The sequence below is a fragment of the Anneissia japonica genome, unplaced genomic scaffold (genome assembly GCF_011630105.1).
Source record: "Anneissia japonica isolate Jap-2015-1 unplaced genomic scaffold, ASM1163010v1 scaffold24_len2511860_cov200, whole genome shotgun sequence".
Taxonomy (NCBI): Eukaryota; Metazoa; Echinodermata; class Crinoidea; order Comatulida; family Comatulidae; genus Anneissia; species Anneissia japonica.
The window spans coordinates 1,203,774-1,228,197 of NW_022730786.1; the positions used below are offsets into that span (position 1 = coordinate 1,203,774).

At 33.8% G+C, this 24,424-nt stretch overlaps 2 protein-coding genes across 6 annotated transcripts in view; both read left to right on the forward strand.

Moving 5' to 3' along the window:
• The window catches only part of LOC117115021 (SRSF protein kinase 3-like), a 62,574-nt gene extending 53,605 nt beyond the window's left edge, over positions 1 to 8,969 (forward strand). For 3 of the 4 annotated variants that reach the window (XM_033258658.1, XM_033258659.1, XM_033258660.1), the window contains 6 exons: positions 31 to 336; positions 2,765 to 2,838; positions 2,966 to 3,073; positions 4,051 to 4,120; positions 5,099 to 5,191; positions 5,738 to 8,969. In XM_033258658.1, the coding sequence (XP_033114549.1) occupies positions 31 to 336; positions 2,765 to 2,838; positions 2,966 to 3,073; positions 4,051 to 4,120; positions 5,099 to 5,191; positions 5,738 to 5,922 (836 nt within the window). In that variant the 3' untranslated portion in view covers positions 5,923 to 8,969. The remainder of the gene's footprint in view (positions 1 to 30; positions 337 to 2,764; positions 2,839 to 2,965; positions 3,074 to 4,050; positions 4,121 to 5,098; positions 5,192 to 5,737) is intronic. The other variant, XM_033258661.1, reaches the window with a different exon arrangement.
• A 5,920-nt stretch (positions 8,970 to 14,889) lies between these two features.
• LOC117115075 (phosphotriesterase-related protein-like) lies at positions 14,890 to 22,881 on the forward strand. 2 transcript variants are annotated; one of them, XM_033258738.1, is made up of 8 exons: positions 14,890 to 15,007; positions 15,987 to 16,132; positions 16,446 to 16,605; positions 16,736 to 16,920; positions 17,671 to 17,826; positions 18,333 to 18,509; positions 20,349 to 20,566; positions 21,230 to 22,881. In XM_033258738.1, the coding sequence occupies exons 2-8, from the start codon at positions 16,099 to 16,101 to the stop codon at positions 21,362 to 21,364; spliced, it is 1,065 nt and encodes a 354-aa protein (XP_033114629.1). In that variant the 5' UTR covers positions 14,890 to 15,007; positions 15,987 to 16,098; the 3' UTR covers positions 21,365 to 22,881. The 2 variants fall into 2 exon arrangements, with proteins under 2 accessions (XP_033114629.1, XP_033114628.1); XM_033258737.1 differs by having other exon boundaries at positions 14,894 to 15,007; positions 16,038 to 16,132.
• Positions 22,882 to 24,424: the final 1,543 nt, after the last annotated feature.

A 24,424-nucleotide genomic window follows, 5' to 3' on the forward strand; every position in this document is an offset into this window, starting at 1 on the left:
ACATAATTTATGTTTGTTGTTCTCCTCCAGAAACGGAAAAATGGGTGGAGAAGACCGTAGAACATATAGAAGAACAGAAGAAAGGCACCGGAAATATTAAAATAGACAACATAGATACCACGCTAATCAATACCAAGGATGAGTCACCAGATTCAACCAGTCAGGTCGCTTCTCCCAAGGATATCACCATGACAACCACAGACTTGGAGGCTGAAGGTAATGAAGATGTTACTACTTCTAGAGACCTAGGTGATATTAACGTGGATAGTACAGACCAGAGGCTTGAGGATGTTGTGGAAGTTGACTATAGGGCTTTGGATTATGACCCCAATCGAGGTTAGATGATGTCTAAGCAATTGCAGGTTGAATCTTGACCTCTCTTGTCATGTTAGCTATGCTGTGGCTACTGTATTGCAGATTCTACTAACACAAAATGTCTGATATTTCTTTTATTCCCCACTCCCCTTGTGATTATGGCTGAGTAAGCATCAGATGCACTTTCGTAGCTTTTTTTTGGTAAAGTTGCACACTTTCTACTCTCTATTCACAGCTCGTTTTCGGTATTATATTTCTGTATGGAACTAAAAACATTGATAATTGGGGTGAAAATATGCTTTAAAATGCACATCATTTCGATAAGGGTAAAATAATAATTAGGTAATAGACCAATGAACAGGAGGGATGGAAACAAAAATGATTCTGCCTGGCTATGGTTATTCAGTTTTTTTTTTCTTTTATAAAGCTCTATACTTATGTCAAAACTCAAGTCTAAATTATAATAATCATAATTAATGATTTTATTATTATAATTATTAATATTGCTATTTTTAATTCTGTAGCACCTAGTGTGTGTCTGGAGGTATCAAAATTAGATTGGGGTTGGTAAAAGAAATCTAGATGACAGTAGTAGTAATAATTTATATTGTATGAAAGTTTAGTAGTAATAATAACAACTACAATAATGATAAGAAACTTGCTTAAAATATAAGCACTGTAGCTCTGTAAAAATGTTGTGTATATACACTTTTCACAGTATAGTACTGTCTAAAATTTGATATGGAGTGAAAAATATGCCAAAAGTATTTGCACATCATTTTGGTATTAGAAATAACACCTGTATAATTGTCTTTTTATCAAATGCTGTTGCTATAATTTTTGTTACAACATTTTAATTAGATACTAGATCAATTTTATGAGCAGGTGTGGAAGGGAGAAAAAAAGCTGAAAGGGTTGTGTTTTGTGAAGGTTATAAGATGGTGGATGATTAATTTCAGAAGATATCAGTGTTCACTGAGATTGTGGCCTTAGTGGGATGGTATAACTGTTCATTAGCAATCTATTACCATTAGATAACCAGCTGCCTGCAACCATGTTATAGTTTGGTGTGGATAATATATAGGATATGTTAATTATATTATAATATGCACTAAAGCCCTGTCCAGACTATCACATTTTATTGGACAAAAACATGTGACATGCCTAAATATGGTCATGATGACATCACATCATGACCATATATAGGCACATCATGACTATATATGAGCATATAACAGTTTTTTTTTTCAAAGAAAATTTGATATGCTGTTATACCTGAAAGCTTTGTCAATACTATCAGGTTAATGTGACAAATACCTGCAATTGTTCCATATATGAATGTGATCTGAAATAAACATATTCTGATATATCTGTAAATCATGGATATTTGTCACACAAAAATTAGATCGAATGGACAGAGCAGAGTACTTGACATTGGTTCCTAGGCTTAGTATGTCATTAAAGCTCTAACCACACTTCTACGTGTATGTGACAAATGTGTGTTGATTTTCCCATAAATGGGCATGAAGGTATTATATTATATCTGTATATGGCCATGATGATATCAGGTTGCATATTTTATATATTGACAAATCACAGGTATTCGACACAAAACTTGAAAGTGTAGCCATAGCTTTTCACTGCTATTAAACAGGATACATTGCAACAATGTTTGGTTTGATGTGGATAGAATATAGGTTATATAAATTATAAAGTTCTGTCCATTCTATCAAATCGTATGTGATAAATAAATGTGATATGCCCATATTTGGGTTTAATATGACATCATCTTGGGCACATCACACAATTTTGTCACCTAAAATTGGGTAGCGTGGAGAGCACTTTATATGTGCCGCCCAATACCACCAACTTCCTGTAGTGACCATGCTTCTGTTTGATGTGGTTATGGTATTTTGGTTGATATGAATTAAAATATTAATAAATTAATTTTACAATATTAAATACCCCATTATGCCTTCTGTTCAGAGTGGATAGAATATAGTTTATATTACTTATATCAATTAAATGTATATTAAATAAATGTTTCTTATTGCTGAAATGTTTTTATGACCAGTTGGTAGTATTAGCATGCTAACAGTCCAAATTTGGCAGTTAATTTATAAAAATTTATTTCTACTTGCATTACAAAAATATGTACTCTATTTTATCAGTTTTATTTAATTTTTACTCTATATCTTTATTTAAATGTGTGTATATACAATATGAAATTTATTTATATACATTCACGTTTACAAGTGCTTGCAGTTTTTTTCTTCAGATATGCATCTATTGTGTGCTTACAAATTATGTAATTTTATGGTGTTTTGCAAATTCTCTCAGAAAATGGTTTTTATCTTTTTTGATGCAAATTTGTTATATCTAAATTACCTATGTGGAAGCAAGATGATGTTGTTCATGTTGCTTAATGTCTTTGTCTGTTTTATGACAGGTATTGAGGACCAAAAGCCTATTCATGATCAGTTGAAGGTTAAAATTGCTGACTTGGGCAATGCTTGTTGGACGGTGAGTACAATTACCCAGTGACTAAAAAAAAAAAAAAAACTTCCCCAACAAAACTTTTGATATGTGGCTTATATAAGTTGTATAATTTATATAATGTATTTATAATTTTTTATTTTTTTGTTTATAGAATCATCATTTTACTGAAGACATTCAAACAAGGCAATACCGTGCTCTAGAGGTTTTACTTGGGGCCGGGTATGATACGGCTGCTGACATCTGGAGTACAGCTTGTATGGTTAGTTACTAAGATAGCACTGTAGATACAATTATTACACTATCAATCAAACCTCAATTTAGATAATACTTGCGTGTATATATATTTCGGTATCTTTGTTCAGAAATACAAAATATACACGACAACGATATCAAATCCATAGCAGACAGTGCCTGAATTCTTGATTCAATTTACAATATGTCGTACTTATAATAAGATAAGTAACATTCAAATAAAAACATACTTTAAATTACAATGAAAAGATTATCAATAACTCACTTTAAACCGGGCACACACTGACCGATGCCATCACTCAATGCTGTCTGCTGATTGTCAGTAGCAGTCTAACCCATCAAATCGCACAGTCTCCATGGAATTGCACCGACGACTCAGTTGATGCAGTGTGGGCCGTGTTTTGAAAGGATGGAGCTTGATGTGATTCTTGTATGCTAAGAGTGACTGTAATATATCCCACTTTCCATTTGCTAATATTTCAGAGAAAATGAATTAAGGATTGTGACTTTGTGAAGTCCCAACTAAAAACATGAGGCTTGCCATCGCAAAACCAGCATCAGTGAACAACAAATGAAAGTTGACTTTTTAATATATTCTTATCCTCCACATTATAAGCTTTAAAATGATGGGACATTTACTGGAATTGACTTACTATTGCCAAAGTTCTGAGTAAAAGTATTACAGCTTCTCTATACTAAAGTATACAATACCGCCACAATCTTGTGCTATGTAATCGGTTTGACAATTAGAGATAGTGCGCTGGTTTTGGGATGGCTTGCTTCATATGGACCTCAAACACAAGCGGTTCTGTCGCTGTAAGAATTTAACTTCAAAACATTAATTTTCTTTTTCCCCTATATGTTTCTTTCCTTTCTATTTTTTTTTCCAATGTAGTCCATGTGTTTCTAATTTTTTAAGTTATTGAAAGCAATATCTGATGAGATATCTTTTCATTTTTGTATTGATTTATTTATTGTTTTCAGGCATTTGAACTTGCTACTGGTGATTATCTTTTTGAGCCTCACTCCGGTGAAAACTACTCACGCGACGAAGGTACGTTTCTATACAAGGGAGTTAGAAAGACTTAGGGGAGTGTCTTGGACATTGAGATACACTCCTGTGAGCATCAAAAAACACTCAGAAACTAATTCATTTATTTATGTCAGCATTTTCCCTCTTACAAAAGGGTAACTGACTTTCACACCATGATGACACTCCCATCTTCCACCTTTTGCTATCTTGAGCATCCTCCTCATTTAGACCAACTTTACAGCTTTAATTCTTATCATATCTTTCCATGTAAGCTTTGGTCTTCCTCTTACACCATCCACTTCAGATCCCATGCTCTTTTCACAGGTTCATCAGCTTTCCTTCTCAGCACATGACCCATTGCAATCCACTTATCTTTACCACTTCTACAATAATTTCTTCCAGATCCAATCTAACCATGAGCTCACTTTTATTCTCTCTATTGGACAGTTTGACACCACATACCTTCCGAATCATGGCTTTTTCAGTTCTCAATATACCTTCTACTGACTTCACATTCCACGTTTCTGAGCCATATGTTATCGCTGTTCTAACACAAGCCTTATAGGTCTTGCCTTTCATTCTCATATCTCACAAATTAATATTTGCCTGTTTTTGCTACTGTATCATCACTTGTATCCCTCAAAATCAGCAGGCAGTGGGTATCCAATGGCAACAAATATACTATTGGGCTCATTTAACTAGCTCTTCTGCAAGTGGCTTCTTTCACTTTCAACTTGGTACCAATGGTACCACTGCTTTAGTCAATTTTTTATTGGTCCAATGTGTAATAGATACGATTTAATTTCCTTTTTGCATACACAAATAATAAAATACTCTCAGGTGAAAAGGATCATGAAAGTATAAGACGCAACACAAAAGTAGAGTTGCAACAGTTATAAGATGTACAAGAATATTTTAAATCCATTTTTCTTAGTGGCCATAGCATAGTATATATATAGCATGTATTATTATGTAACAATTACTTTTTTTTTTCTTCAGATCATATAGCTCACATTTTGGAATTAGTTGGTATTATTCCTAAACACATCGCCTTTAGTGGAAAATATTCAAGGGAATTTTTTAACAAAAAAGGTTAGAGAACATTATGTATTTTACTGTAGAAAACTTTCTAGGGCCATAAGTTGTAGGTAAGATATGCGATTGTTGACACACGTTACTTTTACAGTAAGTTACTCATAATTCTAAATACGTTGAGGTAATGTCTAGCATACCCAAAACTTACTTTGAACCTGAGTAATGTGCTTCGAACCTATGTGTAACTTATATCAAACTTATCTCCAACGTATATTGACATATTTGACGTGTTCCAGACAACCACAGAACTTACTGAATGTGTTTCTAACTTATAATGGCATCTATATAAGTTACTAATACGTTATGTATACATCCCACTTGTTATATGCGCTATGTATACACCAAAATTGAAAAAAAAAAATTCAATAGTTCAGCGTATGCCAGCATTTTAGAGAAATTTGGATACATCGGCATACGCTAGCTATTTTGTCAAGGTGTGACAGGGCCATTATTTTAGGTGAACAAATAAATATATACCTTGTTACCAAGCCCTGTAGGCCATAACTACATTGTAATATGCCCAATGATGATTTATACTTACAGGTGAGTTACGAAACATAAAGAAATTGAAACCGTGGGACATGTACAGTGTTCTACGTGAGAAATACGAATGGAATGAGCAAGAGAGCGAGGAATTTGTCTCCTTCCTACTACCGATGCTCGAGTTTGATCCCAGTAAGCGAGCGACAGCCCGCGAGTGTCTGCAGCAAAAGTGGCTGTATTCGTGATGAAGTCCATGTGTGTAAATAATCTGCTGTAAAAAGTCCTTCTGTAATTTAATAATGCAAAGTTTCTGGTCTCTTTGTAAAAATCCGAAAGTACTGATTAAAAAACCCCTATCTTTTTCCAAGCTTGAGGGTGACGCTAACTAGTATAGTTACTTGTAAAGTAAGAACAAACTTTGAGGAATAGAATGTAAGCCATCATGATTATATATTTCTACCTTTATCTGCTTCTTCTGTTCATCATCATATTTCTGAAGATATAGGTTCAAAAATGTAAAATCATGATCGTTTGCTTTCATATTTTTCGTACTAACTTAAACTTATGGTGGACCCGATGGTTAATCGTAGTGTGTCTTAAGTAAGTTTTTGTGATTTGTTTAAAGTTTGTTACTGAAAATGTATTTCAAGTATAATGCCTGTTATGTGTCACAAATAAACAGCCCTCGAAATTAGGAAAAGTATGCATTAAAATGTTTGAAGTGTTAGTAGTTTCAGTGAACGCTAGAAGTCAATCTAGGCCTTGTGAGGTCCGACTCGCTGGAGCTGCAGTCTTTTTTATGTCTGGCAACCATGTTTAGATGCTGTAAAGATTTAGCTTAGAAATATCGTTCAAGAATACACATAATTATTGATTTAATAATCATGTAAATGTTGTGATAAAAAATTCCTCAAGCTTTAGCAGTCAATTTCGGTTTGTCAATACTGACACAGGCTTGACAGTTGATTGGCTCTCTTCAGTTACATGAAATGGAAATGGATTTTGTTAAAAATGGAAGCATATTTGATGTTTCGAAATTATGAAGGATTTTATCAAATTAACAATAAACAATATAGAATCATTGGCATGATTGGAAAATCTTTCATACGATGATATGATCACCCAATGTATGCTCTAATTATGTTATGCAAGTTGATACATAGCATACTTAAGAGTACATTCTGTTTGATTTTAACCATATTGTAATTATCATATAGTGTGAGGCATGCCATCCCAAAACCAGCAATACTGTCACTCAATGTAACTGAGATACTAAGAGTATTGTATAATTTAGTACATGGAAGCTATAATACTTTTACTTTAGCAAAAGTAAGTTGCTTCTAGTAAATTTTTACTTGTTTTGGTCTCTGATGTTGATTTTGACATGGCAAGCCCCGTAAAAAAGACAATTAACTAGCTTTCATTTAAATGAAAGTGTAATGTATCATGTTTAACGATTCTAATTAAACCTCTGCTGCTGGCCAGCTTAAGCCTAAGACTGGCGTCAGACATTTTCTTTGGTGAAATCTGGCGCCTCAGTGCCATTGATTACGTTGTCATTGCAGAATGCGGTTGCTAATTTTGAGGGCCGAGTAAAGTGACATATATCATGTAAGATACTTGTGACGTATTTCAAGTTACTTGTAATGCTAATAAATCCTTGTACATTTTCCCCCTTGTGAATAAGATAATAGGTTTTTATTTTCTATTGTAAAAGAAAATTGATTTGATTTTTTTTTTTTTTGAACTGTAAAATATGTCTTGGTCTTATAAGCACTATGACAGCTCTGGGGGATTTTTGCCCCAAGAACTTGAAAATTTGTCTTAAAATTGAGACAACCTAAGACTTTCTAGTACTGTGATTTTTTAATCAAATGGTGTTTTTTTTTTCTTGTTGGACTTAAAGATTTGTTACTTTTTAAAAGCAAAATTCTGATTTATGCAAAGTAGTTAAACACCCGAAATTCTAAAAACAAACTTTAATTCTTATTTAAGTGAGGCTTGAAAAATGTCATATTGGAAAAATAAACTACCATTATTTAATGTGCACTTTGACATCGGTGTTTAAAGCAGGCCATATTTTGTAGCTGGCATGATATATTTTTCCCTGCTTCTGGTCTTCTCAACAAGAGCAAGTGGTTAGGTGGAAGTGGGTTGTCATCAATAGGATTGTGCGACAATTTTGTAATGGGGCAGCTGTTGATCATGTTCTCGATAATACTTATTAGAGTGATGAGGCTTTTTTCATCAAAAGTCTGTTGTCGGAGCAGGCAGTACATGATGGTCCAAATTCTACATTTTTACCTCTCCCATACGCCTCCCATGTGTGATGCCGTCTGTGGATTAAATACCATTTCACATTTTTCTGGAGCATGAAGTTGTTAATTGTGTTGACATTGCACTCCTCAACTGCCCTTTTCATCTCTTGTTTAGCACCAATGAAATTTGTGCTGTTGTCAGATATTACCGCTTGTGGCGAACCACGATGTGCAGTAAATCTCTGGAACATGTTGTTGAACTAGTCCGTTTTCGGGGAATGTGCAACCTCAATATGAATGTCATCATCAGGAATCATTCCTGATGATGACATAATTAATGTCGAAATATTGAATCCCAACACGATGGCGTGTATTTCAATACTTGGAGTATCAATATGAATGGGTTAGGTCGTATTAATTGGGTCAAAATATGGCAAGTCAGATGCATCATGATAAAATTAATGAAATAAACATTCCAGTTAAAATGGTGAAATTAACATTGTTTACCAGTTTCTGGAGCTAGACTGCAACACATACTCCAATAAGTTTTTAAAATAAATTTTACTAACTGTTTGTTGATTTAATTTGTGTAATGAAGTACTAGTGCTATATCAAGCCTAATTAAAGAAAGAACTGAAGTTTGTTTTACCATATATAGGTGTAATGACTAGAATATGTAGTGTATTGTCAATTGTGTAGGAAGTACTGCGAAGGGTAGTTTCACGTGAACCGTTCAGAATTAAAAGCGAAGATTTCGTGTTACAAGGTCTTACAAGGTCTTACTCAGCACAAATTTTAGGTAGTGAGTGATTAGTGCAAACAAATTGTTGTCTTAGGAAAAATCAACTTTTCTGATCTTGACAATTGCTGCCAGATTTTTCTAACCAAATTTGAAAACAAAAGAGTTGCTTTACAAATGATCATCCAGTTTGAATCTTCTTTATTAATAAGTTGATGATGGAATTAGCTTGCCAATTTAGAATAGTAATTGTTTAACTACTTCTGTGCTATTGAATAAAAGGCTTTTAAAAATACTATTTGTCACTATTTCTAAGTGAATTACAAATTTACTGTGCTGACCATATGATCAGAGAAGGGATTATGTTAACACTGTTGCTCCTATTGGATTTGGTGCATTTTGTGAAGACATTAATTTTGAAATAACATAAGGAACAAGATAAATAACCTAACATTAAAAAAAAAAAGTTATAGATCTAAGCACAGTCATTTTGTTGAGTGCTCTTTGAGCTGAATAGGACGTCAGTGTATAAAAATTTACAATACAGAAGGCTTTGTTTCCGGGATACTTGTAAAGATGCCCTCAGTTAAGCCATGTAACATGATTATACATTCAGTTGGCAGTCGATGTGTTACATGAACTAAAATTAATTGGCCATGTACTGTAGGTTTATCAAATGAAGTTGATTTTGACCAAGATTTCTAGAGTTGCTTTGTACACAAACATTTATTTTGGGTCGTAATAACATTTTTATAGGTCTTTTGAGAGTGGCTATTGTTACACCAGTCTTAAACCAAATTTTTTTTCCCCCGATTGAATTCATGCATACAGTAACATCAAATCAGAATTAGGAATTGGTTTAAGACTGGTGTAACAATAACCACTGCCTATGATTTAAAGTACACATGAAGTAAGATTGAGTCTCAACATTCAGTTCAGGCAGTGTTCCTTCGCCTGTTTGGGATAAAAAATATCTCAAGACTTATCTCTTCTCCATCTCATTCTAAGATTTTTGAAACATGTAAATTGTTTGTTTTTTGTTTTTGTATTTTTTAAATTTTCATAATCGTACAAGCATTGTTAATTAACATCGGTAGTTAACGTGCACTTTGGGTAATGCCATTGTCATAGCGCCACTGAACATTGCAATCTGCTGTGGATATTGGCACTATATAAATCCTGGTTGATTGATTGATTGATTGATTGATTGGTTGATTGGAGAGACTCGCACTTCAGCAATGAGGGCAATAAATCAGTGAATCTATAGAATAAGGATTTTGTCGACTTTGTTTTGCTCCTACCAAGGTCTGTAATTGTAGAGAACATATTTATATACAGTATATATATGTATGGTGGAACAATATTTGATAAGTATTTTGTTATAATACAGTATACATCGCCTCTTATGCAGTCAACTTAGTCAATCACCCTCTATTGCCACTGTGTACTCTTGTCGATTAGTTGTAGGTCATTATGCAGATACTGAGCAATTTTTTCGCCTTGTGTCTGTCTTCAAAGGTTTGTGCTAAATATAGATGAAAAGTTGTACTTTTGTATATAATTGAAACTTTCTGTTCATTAGCAATAGCACAGCTATCATGTCCATCAAAGGCCATACCAATGACTTTTCCCATAAAATGTTTTTTTTATAGGTTTTTATTTTTTTAGGAATACTATTTGTTAGATATTCCTTTTTTTTACTTATGATTTGCATTTGTTTTGTTGTTATTATTTATCTTGTCAGAATCAATTTTTTTGTTTTCTCCCAACTTCACTTTCTTAATTATGGTTATTATGAATTGTCATAATTAATTATTAATAATTATTATTAATTACTAATTATTATTATGATTAATTGTTGATTGTTATTAATATTATGATTAATTATTAATTAATATTATGATTAATTATTAATTGTTATTAATTAATAATTATTAATTATTTATTAATATTATGATTAAATAATTTTTATTATTAATTAATTATTAGATTATTAATTTATTGTGCATGAACCTCATGTTGAGAAAACAATGATCGTGCAGTGATGGTGAATTGTCTGTACATGGGGGGAAAAATTCACCATTCAGCTTCCCACCAGTGTAGCTAACCGAGCTCTGCTGCCCTCATTGACGAATTATTTGTTACACCGATACTAAAAATAGTAATAGCAGAAAGGTTAGTATATGGCCAAATACTATAGATGTTAAAATCCACACTCAAAGCTTGTAATTCCCCTAACCACAAAATTGAAATGGCCAAATGAATTTCCCCATTGTGGTATAATAAAATGTTGTTGAATTGAATTGAATTTTCATAAATTTAGCATTATACAAATTTGAGTTGAAAGTAGTTGAATGAATTTTAATAATTTCAAATATTTTTTTATTTATATCACCAATATCCAACAGCGACAAAGTTCGCCCATAATATGATTGTGGTAGTAGGAAGTTTACGAAATATAATAAATTCTTAATCAACTCCAAAATGTTTGATATAAGTTAACAGGGATCGGGCTAATGTCTGTTAGCTCTTATAGAAGCATCAGAAGCCCAGAGTCACATTAAAATATACTGCCACCTAGCCTATATTATGTTTAATATAAATTTGAAAATTATTTAAAAATTAATTAATTAAATACTAATTGTTTAATTATATATTTCAATAACATTTCAACTGAAAACTTTAAATTGAAAAAAAAATGTTTTTTTCAACAGATGTTTGAACAATACCATTAGCATTTGCATGTACAGTATTGTTAAATTTCTATGAGAAAATGTAAGGATATTTGTATTAAACTTCTGTCATTATAAACTGATTTTTGTTTTTCTCAATCTAAGTCTGTTGCTTTTGAAATTTAATAATTTACAAGATTATGTTAAATAATTGTTGTAGATTGTACATTGATTTTTTTTAGGTGGCAGTATATAACTAATAGAAGTTTGTAATTTATTTAATATAATTGTTAATTTCTTTAGAAAGAAGTAAAACTACATAAAAGGGGAAACTATAACCAGACAGTAGAAGCTATAGGTTTCCAGTAGGCTACTGTGTTTGGTCAATCTGTAAAATGATGTGATTGGTTCTTGCCGTTCTCAAACTAGAACCTGATTGGTGAATTTGCATTTGTTGTGATGTGCATGATTTCAATATCATACACCTGGGATTTATTTTTGCATTATTGAGGGTCGAGGTTGTTGAAAATTGTATCGGAAATACAGTGAAATGTAAAGAATACATAGTGTGTGTTTTATCAATTTATCATGACCTATGAAGATTGTTTCCTTAGAAACAATCAAGTATATGAAGTAACCGAAATGAGATCGTGAATTAAATTTGAATTTAGGCCAAGAACTTTTTTAAAAGTCCTTGTTTAGGCTAGCTCAGATGACTTTGATGAGTTCCATCATGGATGATGGATTGTAATGCAGGTGTTACGGTAATCTATTTTAGTTGTCATGATTAAAAAAGTTTTCTGGTAACGTTACTATTGTTGTCGTCATCATTATTTTATGATTTTTTTGGTAAAATAAAATGGTTTTCACATGTTAAACTATACAACTGCAGTTGTGGATCTAGGGTGTGGAGAAAGATACCACTGACTATCCATCCCTGGTAGGGATCCTCTTTTCGTGATAGCCTCTTTTCAAGATTCTTTTTGAGATTGCTTTTCCAAACTAAAGAGGGGCTTCTTTTCAAAATAATACTGTAAATGTTGGAATTTCTACTATATACATTTGTCAACTATGGAATTTGAAACTCTGTTTAATATTTCTTACTTAAACACCGGCGTTTTTTAAATCATAATAACTCGGTCATAGGGCTTCTATTCGAGGTTTTACGGTCATCTATCTGCTCATCTGAGAAAGGGCTTGATCTATTTTAGCACGTCTACTCTTTGCTAGAGTTCCTACTGTAGAAGAGTTCCCAGAGAGTTCCCAGAGCCATATATATAAAGAGTTGCGACATTCCGCTCCTTGGTTTACGAAAGTCACGTGGTACACACCGTCCATTTTGTTTCATAATCTTCCCGATGAACACATGCAAAGTATATGTGTTACGTACATTGCATATTAATTTCACACACACTTAATTGGGTTTACAATTATATTTTATAATTAACATCACTTAGTATGAACAGCGTATAAGAATTCGTGTATAATCAAATATTTTCGCGCGTGCGTGCTCGTGTAAATTCCGTGCTCGCGTAAATGATTGAAATTAAAATTAGAAATGTTTTCAATTATCGTTAATTCGTCACATTTTAATCAACGAAGACCCGACCTATTTCATTTAATGGTAATCTTTTCTTTGGTTTTAATTGTTTTTAATAGTTTTTAATTATATATATATATATATATATATATATATGTAGATTAAAAGGCAAAATACTGGAAAACAACAATGCTGTGGGAAACAATCTTCCTTAATTATATAAATTTAAGGCATCAGTTGCATTATTACACTGTTTACGTTTTTCATTAAAATTTTATTTTCTCATTCGCCTAAATAATAAGCTAAATAAGAAAAAAAAAAATTTTTTTTTTGCCCTTTTCTGACGATCTTTAAAAGTTGTTCGCTAAACAATATTAAAATTATTGTTCTTAATTTAAATTCTTTGTACAGCCTGTATAAATACGAATGACAATGAAAATAAAGGTGATGTTTAATAATCTTAAAAATGATTTGCTGTTTCTATTGCATACTATTATATAATTATTATAACTTTATTTTGGAAACGACGCTTTTAAAACAACGGACACATTCTTGCAGTGTGTTTATAAAAGTAACATACTGTACAGCCATAATACAATATTAAAACAGAGGTTTTAATACAATAATATACGTTACACAATTACGCAAGTTGAATATGTCACAGATCCTGTATGTCATTTAACACTTACAATTTATAACATTTACAGCAAAGCACAATTTATATATTGCGGCCAACTGACCTATACTATTTTAATACTTATATATAATAATAATCAAATTAATAACATAAGATTTGTATAGGGCTCGCTCATATTCTAATTTAAAGAGCAACAATCTATATACCCTAATTACATTTTGATATACATTTTTAATTAATTTTTGCTGGTCTTACATATCATTTATTTGCAAAAATAACAGGAGCTACTTAAGGGTTTATATGGCAGGATTGCCTAATTGAAGAATGCTTGCCATCGAAGGGCTCTCTCGGTCTATCGGCGAGGATTAAAGAACTGCTAAAAAATAGTAAATTATTACAGTATTTATAATATGAAATTGGATATAAACTAGTGAAATCATTAAAAAAAATCTATAAATAGAGTTACATGAAATTCGACTGCTAAAAAGATTAAATGGAATTAAACTATATAGGAGGCCGCTAACTGTATTATACAATATTATACACAGGAACGCACATCACGTTAGACACAGAACGCACATCGCGTATGACACAAAATGGCTTCTAAATTCTCAATGTCGCAACTCTTTCTATTATTTTAACATTGGAAATTTAAATGTAAATATAATGACGTTAACGAATAAATAACAATAATTAAAACGTGTACATAGTATTACTACTACAATAAGATTAATATTTTTTAATTTTATAATCAATTTTATATAGCCGGGGTTAGTATTGACCTAGGCTACTATGGCTAACGACAGGTACGCTTTCTCCAATAAAGGCCTTTTCTATGAATGGATTGACCTGTACGAAACACAAACTCCTGAAGACCGAACCCAGTACCGTTACGATTTTAATCGTGCAGGAAATATCCTCAAAATTTATCTTGGAAAGACGTCTTTCCAAGATAACGTATCTTGGAATTCCGTCTTTCCAAGATAATTTATCTTGGAAATCCATCTTTCCAAGATACGTTATCTTGGAATTCCGTCTTTCCAAGATACGTTATCTTTGAATTCCGTCTTTCTAAGATACTTATCTTGGAATTCCGTCTTTCCAAGATCAATTATCTTGGAATTCCGTCTTTCCAAGATACGTTACCTTGGAATTCCGTCTTTCCAAAATACGTTATCTCGGAAAGACGTCTTTCCGTGATAAATTATCTCGGAAAGACGTCTTAATAAGTGTTTATTCCATGTTTCCGAGATAATTATGTTGGAAACTCGGAAGGTCACTTTAAGCTTCCGTAATAATGGCTCTGAGAGTGCCTAATATATAGCGCCCTCACTTTACTATTTTCTGAAATTAATATAAGGCTACCCTGGATTCGATTGGCCTTGTATCTGCTTTATATTTGAGTTCTATTTATACTCTTTGATTTGAGTCGTGGTGGCAAAGACAAAGTGCGACCGGCATCCAAACAAGTTTTCCCCCGTAAAGTAAGTACTGACGTTGTTCTACTCCACCCTAACCCTAACATTATGATAGCAAGATTGAAGTTGAGGTTAGGGTGGAATACTAAATAAAGTTCATTAGCGCCCAATCAGGCCTAGTCTAGGCCTACAATGTCTTGATTCCTTCCTCTTTTTTGGCTAGGCCCAGGCAACTTCAGCCACTGCCAGGCCATGATCATGGGCCAGAAAGAAGGGCTTATATTAGGCTAGCCTAGGTAGGTGTTTAGCCTAGGTCAGGCTAGGCCGAGGTCTGTGGTTGTTCGACTAAACCTATGGATTAAGGATGTCTAGTCTAGGCCTAAACTAGCATAGGGCCTAGGCTATCCACAAAGTGACAGAATGACAATGAGGCAATCAATTCAATGAATGACTCCCTTCTTGCTTGCTTGTTGAATTGAAGCCCAGGATCACATAACGTAGGCCTAGAACCTAGTTCCTCGGTAGGCTAGACTAAAACCTGAGGCCAAATGTAGCTATGGCCTCTGCCCAAGTAAGGGTCTCATTGGGAGGAGCTTTGGTCTCCAGACCCCTGCCATTGGCCTGGCAGCTACGTTAGCCCATGTCCACTCACAGCGGCTGTGAATTTTGGTGCTATGGCTGCCAATTTTAATAAGGCAGTGACTATTGTTAGGTACACTAGTTTGACACCAATTCTTAATTCTGATTGGATGTTATTGTCCTAAGCCAATCCATTAAAACATCCAGTGAGAATTAAGAATTGATTTAAGACTGGTGAAACAATAGCCACTGCCTTTAATTAATCAAACAATATTTATGGTATCCTACAATATTTCCTCATGTGATTTCACCATATAGGTTATATAGCATTTTTTTCAAACAGATTGCTTCTTTGTTGTTGCCAGTCATTGCTACGTACAGACTTTTTTTTCAGATTGTATGAACATATCTCATTTCTTTGACATTTTTGGTTTGCATACATTATTAATCTTCTTTTCCTTTGCAGTGTTATTTTAAAACTATTGACCTTGTTAATATTTTATTTCAACTCCACAAGAAACAAGGTTATTATCGAGCAGCACCAATTTAACATCACATCAGTTTTTTGAAGAGGTGAAATGGCAGCTGAATTGAAGGGGAAGATTCAAACAGGTAGATTAAATACAGTTGTTGAAAACAGTAATACAGGTCTGGGGTCTCCCTCCAATTAAGTCCTCTTTTGGGACTGGGATTTCTATGGTTTTTAGCAGCTTTCTAATTAGAAGAATAAAGATTAGACATTTGTGAATTTGGGACCACAGAATTGTGGTCTTTCATTGGAGGTGGTCTTTAATTGGAGGGGTTTTTGTGTATAATACACCTATATTAAATTGTTGTGAAAGTGATTAAACACTTATACAGTGGTTATTGCTATTGCAATTTTGTAAAATTATGCATACAATATTCTTGTTCTTTTATCTTTCAGTACTGGGTCCCATTGATCCATCAACATTGGGTCGCACGTTGACCCATGAACATCTGCATATGACCTACACTAGCTGTTTCCAGGCGCCACGTGATGAAGACCGGGAAATGATCGACGCACCAATTGTTATGAGAAATCTGAACCATATTAAACATTTTCCGTAAGCATTAAGTACTAAATGAAAGAATAAGTCTCAATGTTTTATGTATGTATTATTACTTTTTGTATACCGCCATTAATGATGATTTTGTATAACATAATAGTTCTATTGTCAAATTATCTTTTTCTAGGTATTCAAACAAAGCTAATTTGAATCTGCACAGTGATGGTGATGCCATCATTGAGGAGCTGGAGATGTTTAAAAAACGAGGAGGATCATGTATCGTTGAAGTTTCACCAATAGGAATTGGCAGAAATATTAAGACTTTAGCTGACTACTCCAAGAAAACAGGTGTTCACATTGTGAGTGGTACAGGTAAGTATGCTAATTAGCTATTATTGCACTTTTTTCAAAATATGAAAGAGTAAAATTTTTCGCAGACTCAGTTTTGTTATTTTTTTTTTTGCCAATTTGAGGCTCAAATTTCTTAATTTTTTTTTTCTTAATTTACACACTTTTCAAAGATAGAAAACTATTATTCTACACTAGTTTATTACTGTACACTGTATTATAGAGGCCTGGGCAGCGACGTAGCTAAGTGCCCCAGTGCAAGAATAATTGCCGGTCCCTTTGATGTGATATGGGGAATTCCCTAAAGTTCTCAGAAGATTCATCGTAAGAATTGCTTCTTTACACCCTACTCCTAAATGCCTAGGTTAGTAATAAATACTGATGATAATTGGATTTGTAACTATTTTAATAGGGGCATATTTGGTCTCAGCAGCTGTTCTAAACTAATCAAGAAAATAGGTAACACATAAAATTAAACAATTGCAGTGGCGGATCTGGGAATTCAAAATAGAGGGGCCAGGGAGGAATTTTCACAGGTGGAGGATGAAGCCCACCTCAACCCCACCATGTTAGGGGTTGAGGTAAAAAAAATTAAATTAGCACCTATAGATGGCTGGAAATGGCACTATATATATATATATATATATATATACATATATATATTCTAGTTTTTAAAAATCAAAACCTCATTTGACATTTACCTCAGCCTTAATTTGTTCATATTTTTTCAATCAATTTCAGCCCTGATTTTTTTGACCTTTGAATTATAATTAGGTTACTACCTCGCTTGCTCGATGCCACCGGAGATGGATACGATGAAAGAAGAGGAAATTGTGGCTGGCATGAAATATGATTTGACGGAAGGGGCCGATGGAACGGATTTTAAATGTGGGGTTATTGGAGAAGTTGGATGTTCTTGGCCTTTACATCGTAAGATATGCTGTTGCTTACTTTACTTATACCGTACTTTATTTATACCTTGTTTAGTGAATAACCCGCCTATACTAATGATTTTGAATAGAATTTAAATTTTGTTTTTGACCGATTAGCGCTCCCTCTGCCAATAAAACATGGAAATTTTGAGAAAAGTATTTTATTTGTAAATCTCTAAAATATAAAATATTTCTTCATTATATAAATTTATAAATTCCCATTACTACACTGTTTACATTCAACAATAACATTTTATCTTTATTTTCTCCCCCATCTGGATGTTTTTGGTAAATAAGAAAACAAAACTGTATTTATATTTTTTTTCGGTCCTCTGACAATCTTTAAAAAAAGCAAGTGCGCAAAACAAGGTATAAAAAAAATGTCTCGCCTTAGCCTTAAAAAAAATAATTTCCAGAGAATGTTAAGAATTTCAGAGTCTGCAGAATCAGAAATGACTAAATGTCTTTGGAGTATTATTTTTTAGTCTATTTACCTTGTTACAGCAAATGAGAAGAAGGTTCTTCGTGCAGCTGGTATCACCCAATCAGAGCTTGGATGTCCGGTGATCATACATCCAGGGAGGAATGAAAAACATCCAGAATTGGCACCCACAGAACACCTCAGAATCTTCCAAGAAGCAGGCGGAGTTGCCAGTCACACTGTCATGTCTCACTTAGATCGTAAGTTGACAAATAACAAAGGATCCCTGTTTATTCTTGACAGGAATGATGTTAGATGGTAACCCCCTTTTTGACTACTATAGTAGTATTTTATCATAAATTAGTTTATTAAAGAAACACTTCCTTCCTATAGAGTACAACAGTCGTGTCGTCACAACACCAGGTGGCGCCCTTAGTTGTCAACCAGATGTTGGTTGCCGACCTTGTCATTTAAGACGCGTGATCGCGCTTGCGCACCATCGCGCACCTAAACTGCTATCGAGGGGTGTGAAAATAGTTTGCCTTACATTTCAAAACAACTCGCCTCCACAGCCCTCGAAATCCTGATGCAATTTTTGCTCTCCACGGCAATCATTTACCGAAGTAAAAGATGCTAGACCTAGGCTGGAAAACATCTTTTTACCGATATTGTGGGTCAATGTACCAATTTTTATGAACCGAACAAACAGTTAATAAACAACAATTTCCGGACAAAATAACGCAATAATCGCATTGCTTTCTAGGAGTTAACAACTAATGTAGGTCTAGCACAACACCCTTTGAATGAACCGTTCATACTGCTTTCTCATTCCCAATAGCGTACTGCTGCCAGAGATCATCTATCGATTTTTAAAACGACACATCATCAAACTCCTTAAAGCAAGTTCCTACGATTTCTGACTCTTTTAGTAGACATTTATTTGGATGTCCTTAGATTCATCAGTGTAAATACAAATCCATAGCTTCACTTATTCTTCAAACAAGACACTTTTGAGAAACATGTTGCTAATTTAATTACAAAGGAAATTTGTAGAGAATAAAATTTTAATTTGTTAGATTTTCTTAGATTTAATTTCTAAATATAGGCGAAATACACTGAGTTTGTTCTATCAGCAACCTGTCACGCAATGAAACTTTGGGCGATCTGACGTCATCACAGCCAAGCACATGTTTGCACATGACCCCATGAAAAAAATTAACCAATTAGCTGACAGAGTTCAGGAGGCGTGATTTGATGTCTGATGTTTACAACAAACGACTGACCAGCAAGTGGCATTGTGACTATGAAGAATGTGTTTAGTTTAGGGGAAAAATATCAGACCTAAAATGCACGTAAAAACAATATAAAAGCATTTGTTTTATTAGTAAGATTTGCTGTACAGTACAGCAAAACAAAAGGTACTGTACACTCTATGTTTGTTAACTTTTCGTAGGCTAGTCATACCAAACCCACGGGACTCTTGCTAGGCCTAGATCATTCATAGGCCTACGCCTATTTCAGCAGCTAAGCCGTAGCCTAGCTGGCCTACAACATGCTTGTTCAAAAAGGGTTCAATAGATAGGTTACACTAACCAAACTTTCTGGAAATCCGAACATCGTAACCGGTCCCGAGGTGGGAGGGGGAGGGGTTGGTTTTGAGAGAGTGCACTTTATTTCTGTAGGCCTACATGTAAATATTGGAAGTTAAATTTGATGTCTTGTTGACTCCTGTTGATTGCACTGAATGTATAGCGATTGAACGTTCATCTGCAGTATTTCTTTAATCTCTTCACCCCCTCCCCTCCGCGCTATCCCGCAACATAATCACTTGCCTGAAAATTATGATGAGTGTTTTATTGCTCGCCTGCCATTTTCAAATGACAAGGCCTGGCAAATAAAAAATGTTTACCCATAATTTTACAGCGAAAAATGATAAAAACACTTCCAGTCACTGAAAGTGTTTTATTGTTTTTTATTATAATTATCCAGTATGTCACTGCAAAGTAAGCAAGTTAATTTAATTAATTAGTTTAGTTAATTGTTTTTTGTCATTTGCAGGGACAATACATCTTTCAACTTTTTTATTGTTTATTTAACAGGATGTTGTCAAACACCTGAAACTGTGGAGGAGTTCGCCAAACTTGGATGCTATTTAGAGTATGATCTTTTTGGAAATGAGTGTTCCTATTATCAGACGGTTCCAACGATAGACTTCATCTCAGATGCTCAACGAATCAGTCTTATTAAGGGTCTGGTGGATGAAGGCTATGTGGATAAAATTGTTATTGCCCATGATATACACACAAGACATCGCTTGGTACGTATCATCATTTTGGCTTTTTGGATATTGATACTTTAAATTCTTTATTCAGTATATTTACTGGTGGCTAGCAGTTCATGAAATATGGCCTTTCTTAATGCCTAACCTTACCCGGCTAGGCCAGGGCCGGGCAAGGCTATTCTAGGGCTAAGCTAGGCCAAGGCCGGGCTAGTCTAGGCCGAACCAGTCTAGGCCGAACCGATTCATCCAAAAATATATTTTTCAACTATGTTAAAGCCTTGTCCAGACTTTCAAATTTTATTTGACAAAAAAATACTGTTGTATGCCCATATATAGTCACGATGCGCCTATATATGGTCATCACATGATGTCGTCATGACCATATTTAGGCATGTCACATTTTTGTTAAATAAAATTCTGCACAGGGCTTTAGGATGCTACCTTTCCACATTCACATCTGAATATGGTGAGATGATTTTTTAATATATTAAGACGCCTAAATATGGTCATGATGACATCACATCATGACCATATATAGGCACATTATGACTATATATGGGCATACAACAATTTTTGTCAAAGAAAATTTGATATTCTGGACAGAGCTTTAAAAAACTGATGTTAAAAAATATTCTAGTTTTTATTGATTGATAGTCCTTAATCAAATTTATTATATATTTTATTTTTTCCTCAATTCAGCTGAAGTACGGCGGCCATGGTTACAGTCACATCCTGGAGAATGTTGTTCCAAAGATGTTAGTGAAAGGAATGTCTCAGGAAAACATTGACAAAATACTCATCGACAACCCAAGATCATGGCTCACTTATTTCTAGTAGATTTATCCTGCAAATCTTTTTCTGTTTGAAAATTGTGGCTTGCATATTTGAGGCATATGGCAAAGTGACCATATTGAGTAAATGAGCTAAAAAATATGGGAGCTCAAGTAATGGCCTGAAATACAAACCTTTTTATTTTCACTATAAATCGGCAGTGTAATATCTAACAGATGATATCTCAAAAGTTCTGGAAATGGTCAACCATAGAGAAAATATTTTCCCTGTGGGTCAGCAAACCAGTTATTTTACATCCATGATTGTCAGTACCATAAAATAAAAGTATGCATGAATAACTTTAAAAGGGGATTATTCATATTAATCTTTATTTTCATCGCAAGAGTGCTGTAGCTTTACGCCCCAATAACTCTTAAAATGTCCATTTTCAGTGATGGAACTAGGGATTTGAAATAGAGGGGGGTCCAGGAAGGAGAGTTTATACCATCTCATCCCCACCATGGTTGGGCTTAGGTAAGAAAATTATGGCATCTCTAGATAGCTGAATATGGAACTCTCAGCTGGGGGTGCCCCGTCCCCCTTTTAATCTCCACTGAAATCCAATGAATGACCCCACATTTTAAAGCTTTCATGCTGAAAATACCAATAACATGACTCAATTTGGAACCATTAACAAATTTCTATGGAGAAGTTATTAGAAATACTACCAGTTCTTCCATCTATGGCTGGAAAACAGTATTCTACCTCATTAGCTATTATGCTAATTATCATTGAAATAGGACAAGTAATACCAGATGTTGTGTCTGAGAAATTTAATTAAACTGGTAGCCCACATTGACCCAAGATGTGGCGTGCCCAGGCACTTATAATTTATATACCAGGTATCAATTATGTATATTTTTTTAAAACTAGATATTAATCAACAGAAGAAATTTAGTAGTATTATAAAAAATACTAAATCATGTATGTTTACACAGTATACTTTCTTACATTTACTGAAGAAATGAATAAAAAGCTTCCATGGTAATTAGTGTACAATTCTGTCACTTCATTTCGTCACTTCACTTCATCCGCCGATAGAGGATACTACATAGACAGGGCTCAAGGGCGAGGCTTTGGTGGGCGTAAAAAAAATAGAGGGTTTCTGTTGTAAACAATGACCACAGACACCTCCATGCTTGATACGATTATAACAGGGAGAGCCAGGTCCCCCATCGTGAAGAGCGGCACCCCTCAAATCTGGGAGAAAAAAATATGTATTTTCTACGTATTAGTAGAGAGAACCAGTCCATTCGGGCAGATTCCACTTTGAGCAAATAATTATCAAAAGTAGCAAAACCATTTTAAGACTTGGTGCAGAGCATTTTTGCATTTAAATTACTATTTCACTCACAAATACAAGAATAGGGCGACAATAAATTCGCCCTCGTTATAGTTCACACTAAATGCGGAGCGGAGTTAGTTCATTGAATCATTCATTAACTTTGCATGTGGTATGTATTGATACTGAAGATCCTGTTGAAGATAGAGTAGAATAATAAATAACGTTTACATTGTCATTGATTGAGTAATGTTGTATCCTTTACTTTATGTAGTGAGCAATGCATTTGACTATGAATTCGTCCGCACAGGCCTATATTTAGTTTGGCGTTGTAGGCCTAGACCTATTTAGGCCTATGCTAGGCTAAGGGCACATAGAATAAATTATTAGATTATCACTTTTTTTTTATTTTTTTAAAGAAATTGATGAGGGAGGGCGGTGTTTGTTTTTTTTAATAGGAACAATAGATTGTTTCACCTTTTTTATCGATGAGGAAGGAACTGTTATATTTGGTCTGTAATAATAAATATTGTATAAAAATTGGTTTAATTTCATAGTCTCTTAAAGAAATTGTATTTGAAATCAGAAAATTGCATTGTTATTTTTATGCTGTTGAAGTGATTGATGCGGCAAAAAAAATTTTTTTTATTCCCGCATCAATGTTTCCCAAATTTTTGCCGCAGGCAGGAGTGATAATCTAATAAATTTTTCTATTTGCCCTATACCCCATCTAGCCTAGATAGGAAGGGGAATGCCCAATTGCGCACAACCTAGCTAGGCCTAGGCCCAGTTTTACACCCTATCTAGGCCCTATACTGGAAGAGTGATGAGGGAGGGAGGCTGGCTTTTTATTTTTTATTTTGCTGAAGCCAAATATCACCCTTTGAATGTTTGCTGGTAGGCCTAGGGCCTAGTACATTAATATTCAAAGTAAAATACATGATTAAGATGATAATAATACAAACAATATCTGCTAAATTATATTTACTAAAAAAGTAATAAAAATTACAAAACAATTGAAAACAAAAATTTCTGAGATTGCTGGAGCTGGCTTGACTCCAAAACTTAAACTTCCAATTTCAATATCCATTTCCTTGAATTATTTCACATCCTGCAGAAAATAGACTTACAGTAAATAGACCAACAGTAATGTAAAAAATATCCCCCCATTCTTGATCTTGAATATTTTTTTGGTAACATCTGGCAAGTTTGTTTATTCTTTTTTTAATATGTTGTGTATTTTTAGTAAAGTTTATGTTCTTATTTATGAAAGCATTGGAACCCCTCAGATTGCCCCCTGAACTAGGTGGATATTCGTGCAATTAATTGCTCTTTTCTCTGATGTCTATTAATATTGTTTATTAATTACCGATAATGCTTATTTTGTAGGTTGTTGTACGACAAATGAAACTGTGTTAGAATTTGCAAAGCATGGTTGTTACTTAGAGTATGACTTGTTTGGGTTTGAGTGCTCTTATTTCCAAATCAAGCCGAAGATAGACTACATCTTAGACGCTCAACGCATTAATCTTATCAAGCATCTGTGGAGATAGAGTTGTGATTGCTCATGATGTACATTCAAAGCATCGATTGGTAGGTTCTGAAATCCAACTCATAAATATTCATAAGCCAAATCCACCAGTAGATGAAGATTTGAAAGTGGCATTTGTCTGATCATCATTGAATATTTTAAACTGAATATCATAACTCCAATTTGTAAAATATATTTTACTTTTTATCAATTCAGCTCAAGTATGGCGGCCATGGTTACAGTCACATCC